Consider the following 12,788-nt stretch of genomic DNA (forward strand, 5'->3'; position numbering starts at 1 on the left):
TTATGACACAAAGGGGTTCCCGCCCAAAATGGGTTAAAGTGAAATCAGTGTAACTCCCACGGTTGTACAAATGTACTGTCGCTCTTCTACTGTACATTCTATTGTATCGTTTCTCTCGGGCAGAACACCTCCATGTTTAACCTTTTTTATTTTGTTTTGGTTAATACCCTATACTTGACCATACATACTACACTAACTACAGCGTCACAGAAGTATCTGCAAGCTCCAATCGTGTTGCGAATCGGCCCGTTATGAATTTATGAATTTGAAAAGTAGCAGTTTTGGACATAAAAGGTTTCCACCTTCCACCAGACGATATTATAATTATTTGATTATATGCACATTAACGCTGTAGGCATGTTTTAATACATTGTTAAAGGCACATTAAAATGGTGCTGATGTGATGAGGACTCATTATTCAAGCATTATGGAAATAAAATGGAGTCTTAATCTATACATATAGTATGAACAACCTCATTTAGAAGTTTCCGTTCCTCTTTCTTAGGCATTCTCTGAGCTCTGAGATGGGAAACGTGGAGCAGGGCGATGGGCAGCAGGTTAGAGTCCAAAACACCAAGCTGCGGATCTCCACCTTCTGGAGCCAGGAGAAGTTCCAGAACAACTTGGCTTCCATGAGGGAGCAGGAGCAGGTAGGCAAACATAGCAGCTAGGGATGGGACGATAAATATTATTAATCATAGTTTAAGTAAGAAACCAAACACTCACAATTATGTTGGCGCAGAGATTAAAATATGTTGTGAAATTGTCCTCCTTCATACACTACGATGAATTGGCTTTTGTTGAGCTGCAAATTCAGTAGCACTTTAAACCCTTAAGGTCCCTTAAGGCGAATTAGCGACGCGATGCGAATAAGCGATCTGAAAATGCGAAATATTGCATGTTGCAGTTCGCCTGCGAATCTCTGCAAAATACGACACCAGAGCGAACAAATAAAAGCGAAAACGGTCGCATTTTCGCACATTCGCCACTGATGTGGAAGCTTGCATGGACTTCAATTGGTTTTTTTTAAATGCGAATTATTCGCACGAATATATCTCGTCGCTAATTCGCCAGTGTGTAATGACCTTTTGTACTTGATATAACAGACCGGTAAAGAGCACATTTGGTACGCTCTCATTTCACTCTACACAAATCAAGCTGCCAAAAATGGCAAATCGGATGCGACCCCTGTAAGTGTTTCGGGCGATCTCCTTTCCGATTCCCAGGCGGCCCGTCATGTGTAGGCATTCATCACACTGAATCACTGTCCACAGTGAATTGTGATTTGACCTGTCTTGGATGAGCTCTACACAGCCTGTCACTTATGTTGTCGGAGCTGAACTTTACACCAACCATCCAGTGTCTTGTTCCTCTGTCGTGCTGATGGGGAATTTGACATACCAAATTACCAATGCAGTGTAATGTCCGATCTCCTGGGCTGTCTCTGACAGGGCAGGGAGCTCAGCTCCCCGGCGTTTTACCCACTTTTCTGATTAAGTTGACGTGAATGAGCAGTATTTTATTTTACCTTTGCTCAGGGGGACTCCTCCAAAGATGACGAGGTGTTTTACTGCCCGGATGATGAGTGGGAGCAAGATCTACCAGACTCCGCCGCCTCGTCGTTCTCACGCCGAAGGTAATTATCCTGTCCTCCCGCCCTCTCTTTTCATCCATCTCTCCCTTCCATCCATACTGTATTTGCATTGAGATTCGGTTACGCCAGTCAAAACCCAATACAGGTCTCTGGATGAGAATGGCAGGTGAATACAAAACCAAAACCACAAGTTGCTTGCACACTTTGGCTGTTGTACTGCCTCTACATCTGTTCTACAAGTTTAGTTCATTCTGAACTTCAGACTACAGCAAGCTTTCTATTAATTCAATTGTATTCACCAGCTCCCTGGTTGCACTTAGAGGAGGGAGAATTGAGAAGTTGGTCTTACTGACTGAATTTGAGCTTCATTAGTCTCCAATTAGCACAACTGTGAGTGGCTGAGAACAACTACTTTTTAGTCCAATAATGGTAAACTTTAATTCATGTTTAAAGTGCTTTTTGAAACGAGGTTTTATAAATGAAGTACCAAACATAAGTTAAAAACAAATGCCACCAAAATAAAACGAATTGGAACAACAACAAAAAAGGCATACATGGAAATGGCATGGAAAAAGAGGCAATAAAATGATATAGTCCTCGGCATATTGAGTTTCTGAGGTTTTCAGAAATTTATTTTAACCCATTCTGACCGGGCACCCATTTTGGTGTCAGCATCACGTCATGCTTTAGCTATTTAAAAATAGCAGATCTACAAGCTCGTATCGCGCCACCGAGTGGCGCGATACGAGCTTGTAGGTCTGCTATTTTTGAAAAATCGAAGAACGACTGACATTTTTTAGAATCTGATCTCAGGTCAGAATGGGTTCATCAGACCAGTGTGTGTCCGGCGGAAACCTTGTATGAATCTGATCTCAGGTCAGAATGGGTTAAAGGAAGACACTCAGTGACTCAGTACTAGGCCTCAGATGTGGGATTTCTATACAGAAAAATATTGTGTTCCAGAAAATTGTGCCAAATGAGCTCTGGCATCCTGTTACTGTGAACAATGTGCCCGGGATGATGGGAGGACTGTGGAAAGCCCAAATGCTGTCGGACGGAACGTGGAAATTCATCTTTGTTAAACATTTTGGACGACTTGGCCTCTATTGATATTTCCAGCGGTGTGATTTACTGCATGGCACATATTTGGGCCTTCGACACATTTTCTTTCTGAATGAAAGTTTGTAAAACCCACAATGTTTCCCTTTTGTATCCCCCCTCCCCCTTGTATCCCCCCCAACCCCCCCCCCCCCCCCCCTCATGTTTAGTGCGATGGCAGTCTCTCAGTCAAATCTGGTCACATTATGTGTAAAGGCTGAGTGGGTCAGGAAGGCATATGCTTTACAAAGAGAGGCGGTGGGGAAATTAGACTAGCCGAAAATAACCGGTTTACTTCACAAAACGATCACCAGCTACAGTCGTCATGATGGGTGTATAGATATAGATTCTTTTTTTTTAAAGCGAATAATTGAAAAGTAACCGCCCCCTGCGCATTAGAAGGTGAAAGTGAAGTATCACTTTTAAACTATTAAACACTGGCATGCCCATTTTGGGCATTGTATCATACGTAGGTGAAAATGTTCATTTTGGGCTCGTCGTGACAAAGATTGATAAGATACGGAAGGCATTTAATTCATAAAGCGTGTATGTGTCTCCAGAGCAGCCATACAGAATAAACCCTTTTGAGTCAAACCAACTTACGTTGTACCATTTACATGTACTGCAAAAACGGAACCGCTAGACGGCATTCCCACCTTACTTATTTATTCTTGTGGGACATGTTTTTTTATGGGGCTCTTGGTGATGCTGGGGATAGCCAAATGAAACATGGCATGGCCTCAGTGCTTCCCTTTCAAACGCCTCCATTGAACCATGCCGTAAAGCTGGCTAACTCTCTCACTGGGCCAGTGGCCATATTCCCCTGGATCAAATGTCTTATTGTACCTACAGTGGTAATGTGACTTATGTGAGTCACTATTTCAAGCTGGTCTCGTGTTGGCCGCTAGTTGAGTCAGTTTTATCAGTACATTATGAGTTTAGCATTCATGTTAAAATATACCAACCCACCGTGATCAACGTCTTACCTTATTAGTCTTATAAGATGCCACATTGGCAACTTGCCATAACGCCACAGCAAGGAACTGTAGCAGGTTTCATAATGCAATGTTTAAGATTAAACCCTTGTCAAAAGGGTCGTCCCTTTCTAACACCAGTACCTCCTATGTTCAGTGCAGTGTTACTGGCTTTACACGGGGACAGACTACTTGGCTCTCTTCCCTCCCTGTTCGATTGCTGTTCGTTCCAGGGCTCGAGAGATGCAGACACTTGACTACTGTTAACCTGTCTGGGTTCATGGACTACTGTTAACCTGTCTGGGTTCATGGCACTGTTGTTTTTGGCAGCAAAATTTGATTTTACTTTTAGCCATCAATCATCATAGTCTCTTGAATGGTTTTCATTTAGTTTTAGTCACATTTTAGTCACCTGGAATATCTTCGTGTTAGTCTAGTTTTAGTCGACTAAATATCATAAGATTTTAGTAGACTAAATCTACAGTTGATTGACTAAAAATGTGTTTTGGCGGGCCTTGATGCCGTTGTAATGACTGTTTTTACACTTGCTGAAAATAGCCGATCTACTATTTCAAGCTGGTCTGGTGTTGGCTGCTAGTTAAGTCAGTTTTATCAGTACATTTATGATGTTTAGCATTCATGTTAAAATAATATACCAACCCACCGTAAGGCTGGGAGGTATGCTGATCCACGGCCACATGTCCTTGAGCAAATCACTGAATCTTTCCACTCTGTAGAAGTTCTACTCTGACTAAAGATGACAAGCATTCAGTGAGCAAGTATGAATTAAACCTGCAATCCATACCTTTCATGTCCAGAACACACCCTGCATGAGCTAATGCAGAACTTGTCATTAAATGTAATGTAATGTAATTTTTGCTCTTCGTGCGATACCCTTACAAATTACAATATCAAGATGTGACCTCTTCTGTTTACCAGGAGTAGGAGCCTGTTGAAGAGCAGGAGGATCTCCGGTCGTCTGTATGAGATCAGAGTTCATCCCATCCAGAGTCTACTCAATAGCTCCTCGTACTCTGCTGGTAATATCACATGATCACAACACATTTATAACTCATACTGTACATCACAACACATTCATCCGAACACATTATATTCATCCAGAGTTTTAATGCATTGCAGCACATGCATTCTATCCATCCATGTTCTCAACAGCTCCTCACTGTCTGGAAACGAGTGTTTCATTAGGCTTTTGTGCTTATCCTGGGTATTGTCTTGTGATTACATGTTTGTTTATTTTTAATTGTTCATTGTACGTCATTCCTACGAGGTGTCCGGAACAACTTATAAGGATCCTAGCTATGGAAATGTGTCTATTTGGTGGACATCTTGGATTGATGCCAAAGTCATAAAATGACGGTACTATTTTATTTGTGCATTGGTATGGTGTTCTGAACAGTGGACACCATGGAAATGATTCAAATGATGCATGGTGCCTGGACTATTATGGTGAATGGCCAATCTACACGCTAGGGATGTGTAAATGCGAACAAAATGAAAATCGATTTGTATAATTCAATATTAACGATTAATCGATTAATCGTTTTTTTTTTTTGGGGGGGGGGGTACCTAAGTCAAAAAGGTTTGGCAACCCCTGATGTAGTTGATTAACAATAATTGTAACTCTTGAGAGTTAATAAGGGTCCATTTGGTTACTAACTCCATCTTTTAAATGAGGACCACTGGTGGTCCCTGGACCACTGTTGATCCAATTGATCACCATAGCAACCCCAGCCTAGGCCTGATTAGGTAAATTCCCAACACCTGCTAAATCCTCCAAACCTGTATCTTGATTGGAATCAATTTCCACTCAGTCATGCAGCTACACAGACACATCCCAGGCACACTTTGGTAGGCCTATAGCCCTGTCCTGTTTGGATGACAATATTGCCTTTCCAACAGATTTTCTTTCTTTTTTTTACTGAAAAAAACAAAACAAAAACCGATTTATTAATTTTCATAATCGATTTCGGGTCCTATCAACGATAATCGATTAATCGGACCCATCCCTACTACACGCGACTATGCAATTTACTACTGCGGGAAAATCAAAGTGAATGGTGTGCTCCTGCATTTTCTTTGGGTTCAGGCGTTCAGAAGAGTTTATGGTACAGTACATTGTCCTTTCTGAGAGCACTGCCCTCGTTTGTGGCACAAAGAGATTCCCTTCAGCTCTAATTATTCTTTATACATTTTCTTCAACTGAGAGATATTTATACAACTTTAATCAATTCGGTCAGGATAATTCCACAGTTGACTGCCAGCAACTGACATGCACACTGCTTTAATGTAGTCTGTGCTTACGAATGCATAAAACATTATTTCCCTTAATGTCATCCCCTGAACTGAAAAGTGAAAAGTTTTGTACATTTTCTAGTGGTGATGTTATTTGATCTTTACATAAATAAGACTCCTACACAACATAGACTTGTAGTCTTGGGTTAATTTAAAATTGTCTCATTTTCCAAAAAAATCATTAGCATATAGTACCACTAACAAGCATTTACAAAACCCAGACAAGAACATAATTTGGAAAGGGGCAATAACATTTTGAAAGGGAAAATCATGGGAGACACTGATGGGATTAGCCTGTAAATGTTAAAATGGCTGAAATGAATACAGGGTAGGCTAGCTAGAAACAAGCCAACAATCACTTTGATGGTCAGCTTTGATTGGCGTGCAATGCAGTATTTCACAACATTTCAGGCACAATTCAGTTTTTCTTAGCTACGGAAACCTCCAGTGTGCGTCTGTTAAGTGAAAATGTGCTTTCTCTGCCTTAATGGAACTACTTCACAAGGGAGCTTTAATCCAAATCGTATTCCATGAAAGCGATGGCTGGAATTATTTTTTAGTTCTTTAGGAAGGCCTGGTTTTTTCCCCCCCTGTTGTACCCTGCGGTTTTTAAGAATCTTGTTTTGGTTTCTCCTTATGCGTTCTTAACCATGTGCAAATGCACTAAATTCCATTTCCCCTCTCAGGTCTGATGGGCGTGTCCAAACCCCCTTCCATCCACCCCAGCTCCTCAGACTCCGCCCTGCCAGGCATTTGCAAGGAGCTCATTGGCCAGACGCTGTCGCGTCTGCGTTGCAGCAGCAGCAGCGGCGGCCGGCCAGAGGAGAGCGTGGCCGACAGACTGGCGTCAGACCTGTGCACGGTGTACGCCGCCGTCCGCCGCATGGCTGAGCTGTACGACGCTCTGGATGAGGACAGCCAGGAGAACGGTGGGATTTGACCTTTCCACATCCATGTCAACGAAATACTCCAGTGTCCAATTTGTGGATGTTTATTCAATTTGCAACATTAAAGCGGCATTATGTAATGTGTTAGGAATAAAATGTGTTCAATCTGTATAGTAGTGTATGTTACAATTGGAGTATGTTACTTATACCATTGGGGGGGTTGCATTTTGTCTCCCTGCTCTTCTGTTGAGACGTTTAGATCTGATCAAAGGTCATGTCGCACCTAGACGCAGGATCTGACATGAATTTGATCAATAGTAAAAATGTCAAACTGTGTTAAAAAAAAGGAAAGCTTTTATCTATCAACACAAAAAAAGGTTTGATTACAAGAGTGAGGAGGAATCATTTCTACCCACACCACTAGAGGGTGCTTTTGTTCATCAAAAAGCAATGAAACAATCCTATTTCTACTGTTACTATCCTAGAACAATCTACAAAACTAATTGAAAATGTTCAATACCTGTACCACCTCTTATCTCCAATTGTACTCCCTTACCCCCAAAACACAAAATGAATGCCCTACTTCTTTATACTCGTGTCATAAAGTTGCAAAAATGTTAATCTACAAGCTCAAAATGTGTCATTGTGGCTCATTTGAGCTTGTAGATCGGCTAATGTTGATACTCTTGGACGTGAGGTTTCCATCCGACTGCAACTCTACTATGGCACACTGCTTAACCCATTTTGTGCGGCAGATCTACAAGCTCGTAGCGCGCCACAGAGTGGCGCGCTACGAGCTTGTAGGTCTGCTATTTTAGAAAAAATCAAAGAACGACTTGACATAGAAACATCGATTTTTCAGAAAACTGTCAGGATGTAGAAGACATTTATAGAATCGTTCCCAGGTCAGAATGGGTTTTAAAGAGTGACTTTTCTCCCACAGTGTTCGTGTGTAACCCGGAGGCCCAGACCCAGCTGGTCAAAGCCACCTCGGCCATGGAGAGGGCAGTGTTTGTCAGCATGCAGTGGCTGGCTGCCGTCAGACCCTCCTATGGCCATCTCTACACCGTCTGTGAGGACCTCCGCAGGCAGGTGAAGAAGATGGGAGGCTTTTTTCAGCTTCTCATTCAGGTAAAAACACAACTTCATTGTACAGCACACAATATTTGTCAGTAAAACATGTACTGTATCAACGATAATAATAATAATAAGTAAGATGCATCGAATAAATAACATGCCTCAAATATACTAAATGACAAACGTTTAGGCTACAGTACGTAATTGTTAATGTCTCCCCTGACACAGAGGTCATTGATATTGATATCCAGACTACAATAAAGATGGTTGTGCATCTAAATCAATCCAGTACAACATCTGCTTCAAATAACCTTACTGACATCATGGGCCAGTAGGTGTCCTATACATGGACTGTCTAAATTAATTAATGGAAGTGAAGGGCAACCATACTTTTGTAACATGGAAATGTTAGGCGATCTACAAAATAAATATATACAGATGCCAGGTTGAATGTGGTAAATTCTTCAATGCTTCTTTTTTTTAAGCATGAATCACACTGACAGTCTTGACAGAAGTTAAGGGAAAATGAAATTATACCAATTAAATGGGGAATCTATGTAGAAGCTCTGCAGTCGCAAATCAGTGCAATCTGGCTCAATGAAATGATCACACACTAGGACTGTATCGACATCTGTGCAAGGACAGCAACTGGTGGTGCCTCCCCCTCCCCTCCCCCTCCCCTCGGATGATTACAAAACCATGAAAACACCTGAAACGGGGAGGGGGTGTTTCGATTTAAGCCCCGTTTTGCCACGTGAGCGACCGGCGTCTAATCAGAATGCACAAAATTGATTGACGGGTCGTAGCTGTGAGCGGTTTCTTGGAGCCGCCAGTATGGAAATGTCCGCGTGCAGGGAATTGTCAACCTTGAGCCCCTAACAGAACATGAATATACTGTGTGTATATTATAATTGATCATATATTTATATAAGAATTCTTCAAAAGCCTCCGCACCTAAACACTGAATACTTTTATTATTTTTTTGTTGTAAGCAATTTTGCTATATACCGTATATTTATTTTTTTCCTACTCCCACCTTCACTCCAGTTTCTCGATGTTATAATTTGTGCACTTGCCCACTTCAATCAATGTCAACCATTTTGTTGGGTATTGCTGCTAGTTATCGATCTGGCGTCTGATTTTTAAATCACCCGTTTCGGTACTACATATACAGTACAGTGCGTTTTTCCTTTTTTTTTTTTTTTCCCTTCCGCCTCAGTGTTGAAGTCGCTCACACCGTTAACCCATTCTGACCTGAGATCAGATTCATACGAGTTTTCCACTGGACACACACTGGTCTGATTAACCCATTCTGACCTGAGATCAGATTCTAAAAATGTCGTTCTTCGATTTTTCAAAAAATAGCAGACCTACAAGCTCATATCGCGCCACTCGGTGGCGCGATACGAGCTTGTAGATCTGCTATTTTTCAATAGCTAAAGCATAACATGATGCCGACACCAAAATGGGTGCCCGGTCAGAAGGGGTTAAATGAACCTACCTGACCCTTTCCCCGTCCCAGGGCTGCGAGTCTGAGATCTCGTCCATGGTGACGGAGGCCCAGAGGAAGAGCGGTCAGACGCTGGACGGCGCTCTGCGGGCGCTGTGCCAGCTGGCAGCGATGACGGGCACCGCGCTGAACACTGCGGCGCTCGGCACATGGGCCACGGGCAAGGTAACTCCCCCATTAATTGCACAGCAGCAGCTCGTCTGTACATGCGAGGGGGCTCAGGGGCCCCTTGTAATCAGCACTCGACCGGCCCCCGTTCCATAATGCGGGAGAATGGAATATTAGAGTCTCGTGGCAGAGCAAGGGTTAGGGGTTAGAGATGGTGGGGTGGGGGGGGGGGGGGGGGGGGGATTTATTGAACTGAATGTTAAAACGGCATGTATGATTTTATTTTTTTGTGGACTGTATAAGTACACCAGGGACTCATATTATGCTCTACAACCTCTCATTAAGACGGCTACTAAATTCCCAGACCATTTCTTTTTTAACATGCTGGGTATGAACTTCTCTGTTAACATGGAAATGTCTCTCTGAGAGGTGCTCAGTGGGCATAAGAATGCAACATATCTAACCAAAGCCACTAAATTAGTCATAATTTGCACTTCATGGACCGGTTGACCCTTTGCTGCTGTTGTCCACAGGATGGTGGGTTAGCAGAACTTTGTCTGGATCAAAATGTTCATTAAATCATTAAGGCCTACTTCTCTACTCCTGTGCAAATAAGACTGGGAGAAACGCTAATGCCCTCCACCACCTGCAACATGAATTAACTTTGGAGCTTTATTTAGCGAGAATCTGCTGCAGAGAAACGTTTCAATGCCCTCCCTGTGCTCAGAATTGTATTTAGTTAAGGACGATCTGAAGATGCTGTGCAGCCAGTTTAGGTGTGGTGGTAGATTTCCTGGTTAGCTAGTAGATGGAAGAATTAGAAAGCATACCCCTAAATACTAATGTTTATATGAATGGTAAGTGATTTCTTAAACAACTTATTGTTTAAAGAACTATATTCTGATATGTGAGTCATTGTTAGTAGATGGTGTCCTCCCATCTCCCCAGCTCTTTATAAAAATGTACCAAACTTTACACATAGCAGTGTCGTGCCACATACTTTACGAAACGGCACTGGCGTGCAAAAATAGTGACATAGCAGATCTACAAGCTCACCCAAGGTCACAATGCGACACTTGAGCTTGTAGATCAGCCTTTTTTAAACCTATGACATGCAAGTAGGGATTGAATTGTAAAAAAATCTTAGTTGGATTAACACTCCTAGAATGTCTATTGCTGGCATATTCAATACGTTTCTTAGATAAAGTGCTTCACATTTACAGTTGTGATTGCTTATTTTCAGCTGTCAGTGGCCACGTCACTACTGGAGGGGACCAATAAGGGTGTCCAGTCCCTTCTGAAGGAGGGGCTTATTATCAACAATGACATGCTGAGGGAAACCCAGCTGTTGTATCCAAGGAACCCGGTAAGTGATGACAATGATCTGGGGACTGTCATGCTCCATACATTAACCCATTTTGGTCGGGAACCCTTTTTGGTGTTATAACTATTGAAAAATAGCAGACCTACAAGCTCATAGCGCGGCACCGAGTGCCGCGCTATGAACTTGTAGCTCTGCTATTTTTGAAAAATCATGAAAATGTGCCTAAAATCTTTGAATATATTACAGAGTGAACATTTTAACTAACATCTTTGCTTCTGGGGAGGTCCCTGGAAGAACATATAATTTTTGGGGTTCTTGACGTCAAATATTGAGAACCACAAACATAAAGAAACATAAGGTTTTTCAGAAAACTATAAGGATTTTGAAGATTTTTTTTTAATTTCAACGTCTGGCCTAAATAATAATAAAACTTTATTTGTGTTGTGTTGTTCTGTGTGGAGTTTGCATGTTCTCCCTGTGTCCCCTAGGGTAGATACCCTCACAAAAACATGCCGTAATCCTGGTCTCCAAAACTACCTCCCCCTGGCCAGCCGGGAAAGGAACTGGTCGGAATAACGTGTCCCTTCCACGCGCTACGTCCGGCCGGGGAAATTCCCCTCTGTCAGGTGAAAAGAAGCAGCTTGGACTCCTCATGCATAGAAGGAGGCATGAGGTCAGTCCGCTGCCCCCCCAGGTTAGCAGAGGAAGTGTAGCGCCCAGGATTACATTAGATAATTGGCACTGGGTGAAAAGAAAACTGGGTTACAAAATCGTGGGATAAAAAAAAAAGAAAAAAAAACTTTATTTGTATAGCACCTTTCATGACATGAAATGCAGCTCAAAGTGCTTTACAGAACAATGGAGAATAAAAGAAAAGCAAGGAAATGACATTAAAAAACAAGCAGTAATGCAATACAGTGAGGACATGAATAACAAAAAATAAAAGATAAATTAAAAGCAATGTTGTAGGCCCAGGCCGTAGCGTAACGGTCTGGGCACCGGACTGGTGATCCAGTCGCGGTGTGCCGCGGGTTCGACTCCCGGACCCGACACGGCCTTTACCGCATGTCATCCCCCCATCTCTCTCCCGTTTCCTGTCGGCCTACTTTCTATCCCTTAAAAAATCAATAAAGGCGTAAGCCGCAAAAAAATATCTTAAAAAAAAAAAAAAGCAATGTTGTAGAAGTGGGTCTTGAGCTGAGCTTTAAAAAAATGTCTACAGAGGCTGCCTGACGAAGGTACAGTGGGAGCTTGTTCCATGCCGACGGCCCGTAGAAGCAAAAAGCTGCTTCCCCGTATTTTTTTGTTGCCATTTTTTTAGGCAAAGCGAGCAGGCCAGCAGTGGAAGACCTTAGCAGGCGGTTTGGGACATATTTAGGCAGGCAGTCATGTAGGTAGGAAGGTGCGAGACCATTGAGAGCTTTATAGACAAGTAAAATAATTTTAAAATCAATCCTAAAAACAACCGGAAGCCAGTGTAGTGATGCCAAAACTGGAGTAATATGTTCTCTCATCTAGTTCTAGTTAAAACTCTGGCTGCTGCATTTTGGAGTCAAGTTGCAATCTGTCAGTTGTTTTCTTAGGCAGTCCTGAAAAAAGTACATTGCAGTAATCAAGCCGAGAAAAAACAAAGGCGTGGATTAGCGTTTTTGCATCGTCCAAGGACAAATAGAGCACCGAAGTCCTGACTTCGCTCAACTCGCTCATCCCGACGATTCCCCTGGTTCGTGGAAGTAATTTCTCTATGGAGAATAACATGGGGTGATCTTAATATCGTCTACTATAAGCGTTGTGGTCCAAAAATAAACAAGCTGTCTCTGCGTTATTGTCAGGGAGGTGTCTCTGTATCATATATGAGTGACTGACTGTTGCAAACGATACAGTCTGCTTCTAGCGAAAATCT

General features: G+C 42.4%; 1 protein-coding gene across 1 annotated transcript in view; it reads left to right on the forward strand.

Annotated features, from left to right (window-relative positions):
- Positions 1-12,788, forward strand: part of kif14 (kinesin family member 14) — a gene marked incomplete at both ends in the record, with an annotated part of 47,570 nt that overhangs the window by 27,745 nt on the left and 7,037 nt on the right. The window contains 7 exons of the mRNA XM_083768041.1: positions 506-650; positions 1,539-1,636; positions 4,606-4,706; positions 6,666-6,908; positions 7,810-7,997; positions 9,466-9,618; positions 10,805-10,927. Of these exons, the coding sequence (XP_083624167.1) occupies positions 506-650; positions 1,539-1,636; positions 4,606-4,706; positions 6,666-6,908; positions 7,810-7,997; positions 9,466-9,618; positions 10,805-10,927 (1,051 nt within the window). The remainder of the gene's footprint in view (positions 1-505; positions 651-1,538; positions 1,637-4,605; positions 4,707-6,665; positions 6,909-7,809; positions 7,998-9,465; positions 9,619-10,804; positions 10,928-12,788) is intronic.

This window comes from Protomyctophum parallelum (assembly GCF_964188405.1).
Source record: "Protomyctophum parallelum genome assembly, chromosome: 6".
Taxonomy (NCBI): Eukaryota; Metazoa; Chordata; class Actinopteri; order Myctophiformes; family Myctophidae; genus Protomyctophum; species Protomyctophum parallelum.